The 13,764-nt window shown below is 40.6% G+C and overlaps 1 protein-coding gene across 1 annotated transcript in view; it reads left to right on the top strand.

Moving 5' to 3' along the window:
* Positions 1 to 13,764, top strand: part of TRPC3 (transient receptor potential cation channel subfamily C member 3) — a 91,891-nt gene that overhangs the window by 55,006 nt on the left and 23,121 nt on the right. The window contains exons 6-7 of the mRNA XM_074231536.1: positions 5,703 to 5,936; positions 10,953 to 11,217. Of these exons, the coding sequence (XP_074087637.1) occupies positions 5,703 to 5,936; positions 10,953 to 11,217 (499 nt within the window). The remainder of the gene's footprint in view (positions 1 to 5,702; positions 5,937 to 10,952; positions 11,218 to 13,764) is intronic.

The following is a 13,764-nucleotide window of genomic DNA, read 5'->3' as shown; positions in this document are numbered from 1 at the left end:
AAGGTACAAGGGACTTGAAAACAGAAATGAAGCAGTGCCCACCCTCACAGAACTTACTCTAGCTTGGGTGGTAGGGAAACACATCCTCAAGCAAGACCACACAAAACAATTCAAAGAGGGAAACTGCATTAAAGACAACCAGGAAAATTCAGGGAAGGCTTCAGATAGGAACTAGAGCCTGAGCTGGAGCCTTGGAAAAAAAGGAGAGAGTAGAGAAAGAAAGGAAGAGAGAGAGGAGAGAGATAGAGAGTGGGAGAGACAGACAGACACACAGAAAGAGAGGGGGAGAAATAGAGAGGCACAGACAGAGAGCAGACGGAGAGAAAGACAAACAGGAGAGACAGAAAAAGTGGGAGAGATGGAGGGAGAGAGAGAGAGACAGAAAGAGCAGACAGAGGGAGAGAGGAGAGACAGAGAGTGGGAGAGACAGACAAATACATGGAGAGACAGAAAGAGAAAGACAGGAGAGAGACAGGCAAATAGAGAGACACAGAGAGCAGAGATAGATAGAGAGAGGAGATAAATACAGGGAGAGAAAGACAAACAGAGAGGTTTGTAAACAGAGAGGTCTTTAGTAAAGAGGTTGGGGTGGAGAGAGTAGATTACTTTTCTAGGGTAGTTGCAATAAGGGAGAAGGATATAGGACAGTAGCTTAAGGGAATGGCAGTTCAAGTGAAAGATTGTGTTGTCTTAAGTTTTATTGTGGTTTTTTTTAAACATTTACAAGGTCACAGGATATGAACAGTTTGCTGACTTCTCTCCAGTTGTTTCTCATCAATTCATAATATAACAGAAATGCTTTTGGATGCCTTTTCCCATAGCTATCCATAAATTACTTTAAATAAAGTTGACACCAGTTTTTATACCAGCTTTGAGGCCTTTACTATGGAGTATACTGTTAACTTTGCCTTTAAGAAACAAGGTCAATGGGGTAGTAGGTGGTGCAGTGGATAGAGCATCAGTTCTGGAGCCCAGAAGACCCAAATGCAAATCTAGCCTCATACACTTTACAGTTACTTAGCTGTGTAATCCTGGGCAAGTCACTTAACCCTGATCTTTCACAGAAAAAAAGAAGCAATGTTCAATCTCAGAAAGTTACAGATTTAGTGCTATCTTTGAAGACTCTGAAGAGACTAAGGCTTTAATTTTTATTCTGGAGAGTTATCTATGACTCTGACCCAGGTACAGAGAGAAAAGACTAAGAAAAGACTCCTTTCCTAAAAGACTAAATTTGACTCTTTTGGGGAGGAAACACGTAAAGAGTATCCCTGAGAGACTGGCTACTATCTTGAGAGAGCTGACTTGTGAGACGCAGAGGACAGCTCTAGCAGTGAAAGTTGACTTTGGCTGGGACCATTCTAATACATTGTAAAAAATGATTTGTGTCTTTGTTTCATTGTCTGCTACGTTGTTAAAAAATTATATAGACAGTTATTTTGTCATTTATTTAAGCCTAAAGGATGAGGGAGTTGGGTACATACAACATGGTCCAAAAGTTTTAGTGCAGTTTTAAGCTGCTAATAAGCTTATGGAGAAAGCAATTTTTCCAGTTTATTTAATGTGATATTTTTAAGCTAGAAAAGAGGGAGGGAGCTCAGAGCTAAGTGATTAATTAGTGAGAAAAATGAAATAAAGTAGAGTCAAAAAGAAGGGGGAAAGGGCAGCTAGGGTTGCACAGTGCATAGAGTATCGGCCCTGGAGTCAGGAGGACCTGAGTTCAAATGTGGCCTCAGACACTTACTAATTACCCAAGTGACCTTGGGCAAGCCACTTAACCCCATTGCCTTATAAAAAACCCCTCTCCCCCCCAAAAAAAGAAGTCAATAGGGATGGGGATTTGGTGTGATTTTGTTTGCAACTGATGCCCATGGAGGCCACAACATCATGATCCTTTTTAAATCTTTTCCATCATCTTTTATCATCTTGACCCATTTATTGAGTATGGAATAAAACCCCAGTGGTGTTTAAATTCACATTCTTTTTTACTGTTAGTGATTTGGAACATGTATTTTTGTGCATTTCTTTAAAAATTAGGTTCTTTCTTTGACCTAAGTGAAGTGTGTATTTGTTGGGGTTTTTTGATTTGTTTGTTTTTAGAATTAGAGAAAGTGAAGGATGTTTAGAGGCAACAGGGAAGAGACTCTTAGCTAGAGACTGAAGATGGGAGAGGGGCAGGAAATTAACAAAAATGGGCCAGCTTCTGAAGGAAATGGGAGAGAATGACATCACTTGGGAAAGAGAGGTTGACCTTGGCAAGGAGAAAAGCCATCTGATCCTCAGAGAGTGGAACAAATGAGGAATGGATTATTGTAAACTTTCAGACAGTCCTACATAGCTTCTAATCATGAGGAATGAGGTGACTCTATTAGGCCAAGCCATAGACCTGAAAATAGCAACCAGTGCTTGTAGCTTCAAGCCAATTGTGGCTCTCTGGTATGTGCAGCCATCCTTCAGGAATAATGAGGGCCATTACATGTCAGCTTCAGACACTGAGGAAAATGTATTGAAGCAGCATGGATTGATAGAAAGGGCTAAATTGGTCTTTGAGTCAGGAGACTCAATGCTTTGGCTCTGATAGTGATTAGCTTTGTATTATCTCCTTTAGCCTCAGTTTACTCATCTTTAAAATGGGAATAATACACTAATTTTGTCACAGGATTGTGGGGTAGTGCTTTGTAAATCTTAAAATACTAAGAAAATGTGTATGAAAGTTAAAAAAGCTGGGTAATTTAATCATTTTATTAATAAGACTAACATGTTTATTAATAAAAAGTAGCACTCTTGAATGCCAAAGACCCCTCACAGTTTATATGGCCTTAGAAGGGTAGGTGTTCTTGGAGAATGGCAATCTCTGACTAGTTAGCTGATAAGAGAATGCATATTCTAATTTTTTTTTTATTTTTAGATTTTTTTTTGCCAGGCAAATGGGGTTAAGTGGCTTGCCCAAGGCCACACAGCTATGTAAGTATTAAGTGTTTGAGACTGGATTTGAACCCAGGTACTCCTGCCTCCAGGGCCAGTGCTTTATTCATTGAGCCACCTAGCCACCCCGAGAATGCATATTCTAATTAGATGTGAACTCATTCTAATAAGAGTCTTGTGTGACTTGGATCACCAAAGACTTGGTCCAAGAGACTTATCGATTTCCATATCACCTGTCTGACAAAAGGGAGAATCCACATTTTCCCAGACTTTTCTGAGTAAGTACAATGAGCAGGAATTGATCCATTTGCCTAAACTTAGAATTTCTTTTACTGTCTTTGATTAGATCTTAGCTTGGGTAGGTAAATCTTTGCCCAAGATTTCCCACACTGGTTGATTTCTGGATGAGGAAGTAGAAAAGAGGAAAAACCTTGGTCCTGATTCAGAACTTAGTCAAATACAAGAGAGAAATTTCCCTCAGGTGAGTTGCTACTCTGTCCAAGTGAGGCAATAAATCTCTTTTCTCTCAACCCTGCTACTAAACTGAAATTTGAGTAGTTAGACTTGAAGGCCAAATATTCTTAAGAATTAGAGTTATTGCCATTCTTAGTCAGTCATCAGTTAGGCATTATGCACCAGACCCTGGGGAATCAAAAAAGATTACAAAAAATAGTCCCTGCCCTCAAGGATCTTAAATCTAATGGAGGAGACCTCAAGCAAACACATATCTACAAAGAAGCAAAATGCAGAATAAATAGGAAATAATTAACAGAGGGAAGGCACTGGAATTAGGAGAAATTGGGAAAAATCTTCCTATAGAATATGGAATTTCAGTTGACTCATAAAAAGACCAGACCAGGAATGGAGAATAACCAGACAAATGCTCAGAGGGGAGAGATGGAATGTCTTAAATGTGGGACAGACAACCAGAAGGTCAATGTCAATGGACCAAAGAACATATGTAGGGGAGTGAGGTGTAAGATAACTAGAAAGGAAGGAGGAGGCTAAGTTATAAAGGGTTTTGAAAGGCAAGCAGAGCCTTCTGTATTTGATTCTAGAGGCAATAGGGAGCCACTGGAGTTTATTGAATAAGTCATGGTGGAGTGGGGTGACAATCAAATTAACACTTAAGAATGGAAAATGGCTTGGATGTAGGCAGACCTCCCATAGGGTACTGCAGTAGTCTAGGCCAGGGGCAAGGAGCTTCTAGCCAGCAAGCCCTTGAAATCATTTGGTCTGGCACTTCTGGCCAGGTGGGACTCAAAATTCAATGAACCTTGGAGTTTTTTAGGGGTGAATTAATTAAATATTTGACCAAATATAGCTGGTTACTTTTAAGTTAATAATATTCTATGGTCAGCGAATGATGTTATAAATATTCACAAAGCTCTTTGCAGAAAAGGTTTCCCATCCCTGGTCTAGGCCCAAGGTAATAAGGACTTGTAGCAGAGTGATAGCAGGGTCAGAAAAGAGAAGGGAGCATATTCAAGAGATGTTGCAAGGATAAATTGACAGGCTTTGGAAACAGTTTGGATTTGGGAGTAAGGATCAAGGATGACACCTAGGTTATGAACCTGAGGGACTGAGAAGATAGTATTGCCCTCTACAATAATTGGAAAGGCAGGCCCAGGGAGAGCAGCTTAGAGGCACAGTGGGCAGAACACGAGGCCTCGAGTCAAGAAGACTCATCTTCCTGAATTCAGATTCAGCCAACTAGCTGTGTGACCCTGGGCAGGTCACTTAACCCTGTTTGCCTCAGTTTCTTTATCTATAAAATGAACTGGAGAAGGAAATGCCAAACCACTCCAGTATCTCTGCTAAGAAAACCCCAAATAGGATCACAAAGAGTTGAATGTGACTGAAAATGGCCGAATGACAAATTTAATTGATTGGTCCTTTATCCTCATACTTTTTTTTTAGTATGGTATAGTGAATAAAACAATAGACAGGAAAACAAGATTTGAGTAAATCCTGCCCATGATAAGTAAGGAAAAGGTTCAAATGCTTCCACAGGAAGTCAGGGAGGATTAATTTAGTTGCTACCCCACCACACCTGCCAATGCTAAGTTCAATGCAAGTTCATTAACCTCAATTCTCTGAGTCCCACAGTTCTTTTCATCTATGAAATGGGGACAGTGATACTTCGGGTTTGGATGGAGGCTGGACTGGGTTTTCATGGGCGTTGGGAGTTCCATGTGTGAAAACTCCTTCCATCAATGAAGATAGGCAACTTATAGTCTTAGAGAATTGCCTGGAAACACGTAAGGGTCTCACACTTGCCTAGGGTCTCCCATTTAATACGGTGGTATCCATTCCTTCTTGTGTCTAATATCTGTAGTGTTGTAGCACTCCTATTTCTAGGACCTCCTTGAGTATCGAGTCTTTGGATATTACTAATCCTGTCTTTGCGGGGTGTAAATTACTTTACTTTTTCTTAAAAAAGAATTTCTCTGGCAATAAGGGTTAAGTGACTTGCCCAGCTTTTACACAGGTAGTGAGTATCAAGTGTCTGAGGTCAGATTTGAACTCAGGTCCTGCTTCCAAGGCCAGTCTTTTGCCACCTGGCTGCCCCTGGGGTGGATTATTTTCTGTCAATTTTCATTTCTTCCATTTATCTTTCTCTAGCATTTTAACATGACTGTTTCCTGAAGGTAAAGACTTGGTTACTTGGCCCTCCAAGGAGCTGAGCTTTTTGAAGTCCACTTTCTGTCTGGGGGAATGGGGACAAAGATGGCTCGCTGGGAACTCTGATTGTGTCTCTTCTCCGGTCAATCCAACAGGGATGATGTGGTCAGAATGTAAGGAACTCTGGCTCGAAGGGCCGAGGGAATACATTTTACAGCTGTGGAATGTTCTGGACTTCGGGATGCTTTCCATCTTCATCGCAGCTTTCACAGCCCGATTCCTAGCCTTTGTTCAGGCCACCAAAGCACAGCAGTATGTGGACAGTTATATTGAAGGGAGTGACCTCAGTGAAGTCACTCTGCCTCCAGAAATACAGTATTTCACTTATGGTAAGTTACCCATTTAAAATAAGGGAGAAAGCAAACTTCCTCCAAGACAGAAAGGCTTGCTGGGCTGTCCTGGCCAATCTCTTGATCTTTCAGTGCCCCCAGGTAACTTGAAAGGACTTGCTGAGCCGAATCAACGAAGGACTGCTCCATAAGGGGAGTTCCCTAGAGTAATCAAATCACACAGCCAGATTGTCCTCTACAAAAAAATAAAAATAAAAAAATAAAAACAAAAAAAAAACCCATAAAAATTAAAGAAAACTTAGAGAATCCTAACTCTAGAGCTGGAAGGGACCCTTTCTATGTCATCTCAAGATGCTACCTCATTCCACCATCCTCATTTTATCCCTGGGGAAACTGAGGCTCATGGAGGTTAAATGACTTGTGTAAGGTTACCCAGGTTAGCACCAGTCAGGAGATTTTGACAGTACTTCTGGGTCTTCCTACTTCCTACCTTGAATATGGGTTGATTGTGTATATGTTAAGGAAGATCAAACTGGCAGCATCTCTCCACAAATTAATGAATTAGGGTTCTGTCACCACAATCACAGACACCAGAGAGAACTAAGTCATTCTGAAGGGAAGCCTTGCATTAACTCTGTTGAGGTATTGTATAGTGAGTGCCTGGTGATGCCTGACTACCAAAAAAAGCAGAACATTCTCTTTCTATCCCCTCCCTATCCCCATCCCCCTCTCCTCTTTACTGGTGCCTCCTCTTACTGTTGAGTCATCCTTGACTCATGTCCCTTCTCTTGGAACTGGTCCTGCTTAATATTCTACAGACCAACAGCTCCGCAACTCCCATCTCCCTCCAGATCTTCTCCTCCCTCAGGTCCCCTCTCTCTTCTCCACCCAGAAAGTCATCTTGGGCTTTCTGCTGTGCATCTCAATACAACTTCCCTCTGAAGCCGACTGTGATGAGCATTAGGGAAGTATATGTCTGCTTTGCAAACCTTAAAGCAGTCTGTATCTGTGGGAGTGGTAACTGTTGTTTTGCTTGACCTCTGAGGGCAGCACTAGAAGTCATAGATGAAAGTTCCTGAAAAACTAACCAGTTTGTTGTTAGGAAAAGCCTATCTTTTTTCATTCACACCATGACTAATATAGAAACATAATTTTCATGACTGCACATGGAGGGGGAGAGGGGAGGAAGAAGGGTAGTAGAGAATTTGGAACTCAAAGTTTTTTAAATGAATGTTAAAAATAGATTTTACATGTAATTAGAAAAAAATGCAAAATTCAAACGAGAGACCAAAAAATGAAAGAATTTTTGCCTTCAATTTTGCCCCAGATCTATGAAGATGTTAGTGAAGTGGAAATGGCTGAGGTTCAGTGTTTTCATTTGAAGCACACTAACTCTGTGATTTTGGGCAAATCACTTAATCTCTTAGTACATTGAGAAGTTCAGAGTAGAAGTTACAGATGAACTTCTTCCAGGTGATGTAGTGGACAAAAAGCTGAACCTGAGAGTAAGGAAGACCTGAGTTCAAATCCTACCTCAGACATAGGCTAGCAAGTCACTTAACCTCTGCCTCTGCCACTGTAAAATAGGAATAATTATTATCTTTCAGGGTTGTTGTGAGGAAAAAAGAGATACTATTTGAAAAGTGCTTTGCAAAGCTTCCAGCAGTATAAAAATATCAGTTATCATCACTAGTATCAGTTTCCCTACTAGCTCTTACTCATAGGTCTTTAACAATCCACTTTAACAATCCAAAAGTATGGCCATATTCTCCCACCCAGGAGGGCATTCCCCAAGCAAAGTCCTGGACATCGAATGCTGCATGCATTGTAGTAGAACTTCTTGGTCAGGTATGTGTTGAGCCAGCTGACTTCTAAGGTCCTGCCAACTCTAAGATTTTGGGACTCTGTGGGATGAGCTTTTATGAACTTAGCTAAGCCAGCCCCTGAGTACAGACCATTCATCACCTGCCTGCACTCTGCCCCAGTGTCAGAAAAATATGACTAGGCTAAGTCAGTTTTGAAACCATATATGTTTATCAACTAATTCAACTTGCATTCCATAGAGCTCTCATCCACTGCTTATTCTAGCTGCTCTATGATTCCTCCTAATATAGCCATGAGAATTATGTAGCTTTATCAAAATGATCTTTTGTTATAGTTATTTGGATGGTCAATTTTTTAAAAATCTAGACATTATTTTTATATGGTATCCTTCCCCATATGGTATCCTTCCCTTCTCCTCAAAACCCTTTTTGAGATATTACCTTTTTTTGGATCCAGATATCCATAATGGTTTTTGACTGATTCAGTTTCACCAACCTTGCATCAGTGTGCCTATCTTTTCAAAAGTCCTCCAACACCAGCTATTCCTATCTTTGGTCCTCTTTACCAGTGAAAAGTTAGAGCTGTTTGGGTTTTGTTGTTGTTTTTTTTATTTTTTATTTTTTTGCATTTCTCTCTATCTGCAGTTCTTCAGCCACTACTCAGGTTTCTAAGATAAAAGTTGCTAATATTGTTGTTCCCAAGACCCCACTGGTATGCTCCCCCATAACAATCAGTCAATAGATTTAATAAGACCACAGGAAAAGCAGTAGTAAAGTGAGAACAATGGCATGAAACATTTTTTTTTGCTCACCAACCATGGGGCCTACTACCTAACAGATCTTCCCAGGTTCATGGGAACAGCAGACTTAAAATCGGGGGTATGATGATGTCAAGGCACACATTTGGATAGCTATGTGGACAGGGGTAATTCAGAATTCCTTGAGTTTTATGGCCTAGAAGACCTTTCTGGAGGCCAGAATGGACATTCTTCTCTGGTACAAGGGGTTGGGTGCTTTGAAGCTGCTTCTCTTCTCTAGTGACTGCATTTCTAGATCAATCTATCCTTAGGGTCCATTCTGCTCCTGATTGGCTGAGATGCTTCCTATGGTTCTCCTTTCTTTGATCCTAGCTGATTATCCTCTTTGTTACTGATGACTTGGTCAAAGGTGAGGGTGGAGTAGAAGAGTAACAGAAATTCCTTCCTCCCTCCAAAAGAGATGTTTTCTTTATAGCTACTCTCCCTTCATCCAATGATTAATTCCCTAGAAACCTCTCAAATTGATCAAGGGCTTGTTTTCATTCTGTGGTGGGGTTTTAGGAATGTTACTTCATATTGAGTTTAAAGTATTTATTGGTTGATTGGAATTTCTGTGCTTATGATGAGGTGGGGCTTAAGCTGATTATCTCCTCAGAGAAAAATAGAGAAAGATACAGGGGAAGGAAAAGAGATGTTTCAAGGTGTGGAGGCAGAGAGAGTTGAGGTATATGCATATTAGACTAGCTATTTTTTTCTTTGTGCTTGCACATTGGATTTAGAGTCAGGAAGGCAAATCCTTTCTCAGATTGTCACCAGTGAGCAAATAAGAGTCTATCTCTGAGCCTCAGATTCCAATCTGTAAGATGAGGGTAGAAATGGTACCTCCCTCAGAGTTATTTTTTTATTTTTAGGTTTTAGCAAGGAAATGGTGTTAAATGGCTTGCCCAAGGCCACACAGCTAGGTAATTATTAAGTGTCTGAGGCCAAATTTGAACTCAGGTACTCTTGACTCCAGGGCTGGTGCTCTAGTCACTGTGCCACCTAGCCACCCTTCCACTGTGCCACTTAGCCTCCCCTCTCAGAATGATTTTGAGGATCAAATGAAATCATGGATAAAAAGGGCTTTAATGAAGCTTAGCTAGATCAATGTGAGCCATTATTAGTGTTATCCTACAAAGTTAGATATTGCTTACATCTGACTTTAAGGTAGTCTTATGAAGAGAGCCTGGGATTTTATTCCTTGGGAAATGGGCAGATACACAGACTATATAGATCAAAAACCTGTAGGCCACATGTAAAAACCCTTGTCCTTCATTTATAGTCTTATTATGAGTTGCTAATCAGTGATCCTGTACAATCTCTAGGAGCTATCCCTCTTGTGAAAAGGGACATTTTCTTTTTTTTTCTTTTTGTGTTTGCAAGGCAGTGGGGTTAAGTGACTTGCCCAAGGTCACACAACTAGGTAATTATATTAAGTGTCTGAGGTCATATTTGAACTCAGGTCCTCCTGACTCCTGGGCTGGTGATCTGTCCACTGCACCACCTAGCTGCCAAAAGGGACATTTTCTTATGGAACATGATGCTCAGAGATTGGTTCCTCGAACACTGTTATACAGAAGTGGTAAAATAGAATCTAGAAATTCTGGGTTTGGGGCAGCAAGATGGCTGAAGCACTGGCCCTGGAGTCAGAGGACCTGAGTTCAAATCTGGCCTCAGACACTTAATAATTGCCTAACTGTATGACCTTGGGCAAGTCACTTAACCCCATTGCCTTAAAATAAAATTTAAAAAAAAGAAGTTCTGGGTTCAGAATCCACCATTTCAGTTTCTTCAAGTTTTAACTGGTGAGAAAGATAGTAATGACCTTACTGGGATTGTTGTGAAGGTCAAATCATCTGGCCAGGCACATTGCTAAGGACTGGTGAGACAAAGACAAAAGGAAAAACTTGGTGCTGCCTGGGGGAACTTACCTACCCAGGGAAGAGACCACCCATATATAAATCAGTACTTGGGTCCAAAAAAGATTGGAATTCCGGTTGCCTTAGGCTCAGGCAGCCTCAGTGAGCAAAGATATCTTTTGCAAACCTCAGATTGATACAAAAATGTCAGCTGGTCTTATTTATCTACTGGTGTGGAAAAATTGAATCCCTATCAGTTGTTTTGACATCCTGTTACCCCAACCTCTGTCAGAGGGATTTGCCCCCTATCTCTTCCCTTAAGTATTTTATTTTGTCTTCTCCCAGTTGGAAAAGACAACACATGCCTTTGTGATTGTTCCACCCCCAGTTGAAAAGAACATTTAATTCAAATCTGAGTGAAAAAGAAGGATGGGACCAGGGGGATGATTGGGTCAACAACAGCATGGAGCTGCCACTGAGATAAATACTGCCTGCCACGGTAGATGCTCTTCTGGCAAGCAAACTGGATAATAAATGGAAGCCTCTCTTTTTTAACCTCTTTTTCACCCTCTCCAGCTAGAGATAAATGGCTCCCCTCTGATCCTCAGATCATATCTGAGGGCCTCTACGCCATCGCCGTCGTGCTCAGCTTCTCCCGCATAGCCTACATCCTGCCAGCTAATGAAAGCTTCGGCCCCTTGCAGATTTCTCTGGGCAGGACGGTGAAGGACATCTTCAAGTTCATGGTCCTATTCATTATGGTGTTCCTAGCCTTCATGATTGGGATGTTCATCCTGTATTCCTACTACCTGGGGGCCAAGGTCAACTCTGCTTTCACCACGTAAGACTCTGTTCTTATTTGATTTTTTAATTTGATATAAAACTGCAAATCTGTTGGTCAAGACTTCATTTAGAAAAATATATCAAGTGAAGACCAGTCTTCATGGGAATCTGAGGAAACTGTTAACAGTGGCAGTAACTGGATGCAAAGCCAAATAGAAATGAATCTTTGGGGACAGCTTATAGAGACCTTGAAAACTTTACTTTCACATTATCTATGTGGCATGGAATTTTTATGTTTTTTTGCTAAATATTCTCTGGATTTCTCTGTTTTAATCTGGTTCAATAGAATCAGCTTTGCTGCTACAATTTTCACATCTCTGCTAGATCATTTCTGAACAAGAGGATAGTACATATGAACTACCACCCTCCAAAGCAACCTGAAATCACAGATTTTTTTTTTGGCTGCTATATCACATTGTTGATGTATTAAGCTTGTGGTTCACTAAAGCCTCAAAAACTTTTTCAGATAAATTGCTGTCCATCTATGACTCCCCCATCATGTATTTATTTATTTGTTTGTTTAATTATTTATTCATTAATTCATTCATTTAGGTTTTTTTGCAAGACAGTAGTGTTAAGTGACTTGTCCAAGGTCACACAAGTAGGTAATTATTAGTGTCTGAGGTCTGATTTGAACTCAGCTCCTCCTGTCTCCAGGGTCAGTGCTCTATTCACTGCGCCATCTAGCTGACCCTATCATGTATTTTTTTTTTTTAGTTTTTTCAAGGCAGTGGGGTTAAGTGGCTTGCTCAAGGCCATACGGCCAGGTAATTATTAAGTGTCTGAGGCTGGATTTGAACTCAGGTACTCCTGACTCCAGGGCCGGTGCTCTATCCACTGCACCACCTAGCTGCCCCCCCATCATGTATTTATAAAGCTTTTTTTCCAGCCCAAATGAAGGACTTCATGTTTATTATGATTAAATTCCATAACATCAGAATTTTTCTAAATGTAAAAAATTACTCAGAATTCTCTCACAAAAAACCCAACAAATTAAAAAGGAGAGAAAATGCATATAAAATTATCTCAAAATAAATTTGCTCTTGTTTGATTTGACACTGCTTTTAGCCTGTCCAAACCATTATGATCCAACATCAACCATGCTCTTGGTTATATGTAAAGTCTGGTCCTCAGCCAGCAAAGCTCTGTTTCAAAGGGCCAGTCTTTGGAATGGTCATCAGTCTTGTGATATATGACACTTCATTGGAAAAGGATTTGGCTTAAAGATTTGTTGGCTTTTTGAAAAATAATTTTCAGTCTTAACTGGCATTGATTCTGCATGTTTTTTCCATTTCATTTGGGTTGTTTTTCAGTCATCTCTGATTCTTTGTGACCCCATTTGGGGTTTTCTTAACAGAGATACTAGAGCAGTTTGCCATTCCTTTTCCTGCTCATTTTACAAATCAGGAAACTAAGGCAACTAGGGTTAAGTGACTGGCCTAGGGTTGCACAGCAAGTGTCGGAGGGCAGATTTGAACTCAGATCTTTTAAACTTCAGACCTGGCACCTCCTAGTTGCTTTTTCCCCATTCTGAACACAAAAACAAACAAAACCAACCCCTACCCTGGAGGAGTTTATATTCTACTGAGGGAAACAACCACAACAAGGGAATAGTCTAGCATTTTTATGATGATTTAGCTTTTACAAAGGAGTTCTTAATAACTCCTTTGATTCTCACAACAAACCTGTGAGGTAGGTGCTATTATTGTCTTTATTTTACAGATGAAGAAACTGAGGCTAGGTAGGGAAGTGACTTGTCCAGATCACAGAGCTAGTGTTGGAAGGAAAAATTGAACTGAATTCTCCATCCCAAGTCTTTTGGAATTCCCTTTGGTCACTGTATTGCTGAAGAGCTAAGCCTACCTAAGTTGATCATCCCAGGATGTTGGTGTTCTGGTTTCTCTCACTTCACTCAGCTTTTCCTTTTCCACCACCATTCCTATATGCCTCAGGGACACATATAAATACATATAGAACAAAGCAAATCTGAGGGGCTTGTTGATTGTTGTTATTTTTTATTTTTATTTCTTTAGTTGAAGGAGGTGGTAGAAGCTAGGTGGAGATCAGGGAAGACCTCCTTTGAAAGGAGACCCTTGAGCTGAGCCTTGAAGGGGACTTGGGATTCAAGAGGTGTAAGTGAGGGAAGGCATTCCAGACATGGGGAGGAGAGGGTCTTTTTCAGGGGAAAGAAGATGGAGGGTCCTTTGTGAGGGAGGTTTGTGTAATAAGCCTGCAAAGGTAAACTGGGGTCATATTCTGAGAAGCCTTCGGTGCCAACAGGGAGTTCTACATTTGAACCTTTGAAATAATAGGGAGAGAAAAACAAAACAACAAATTTTAAAAAAGATAAAATAGTAGGCTTTGCTCTGCATTCAGTCTCCATAATTCTTTGGATGTGGATGGCATTTTCCATCTCAGGTCTTTTGAAATTGTCTTTGATCGCTGTATTATTGAAAAGAGCTAAGTCTATCATAGTTAATCGTCACAGTGTTGCATGTTCTCCAGGTACTGTTCACTACATTCAGCATTGGTTCATGAAAGTCTT

This window comes from Macrotis lagotis, chromosome 3 (genome assembly GCF_037893015.1).
Source record: "Macrotis lagotis isolate mMagLag1 chromosome 3, bilby.v1.9.chrom.fasta, whole genome shotgun sequence".
NCBI classification, from domain to species: Eukaryota; Metazoa; Chordata; class Mammalia; order Peramelemorphia; family Peramelidae; genus Macrotis; species Macrotis lagotis.
This window is presented reverse-complemented; position numbering and strand designations above follow the sequence as displayed.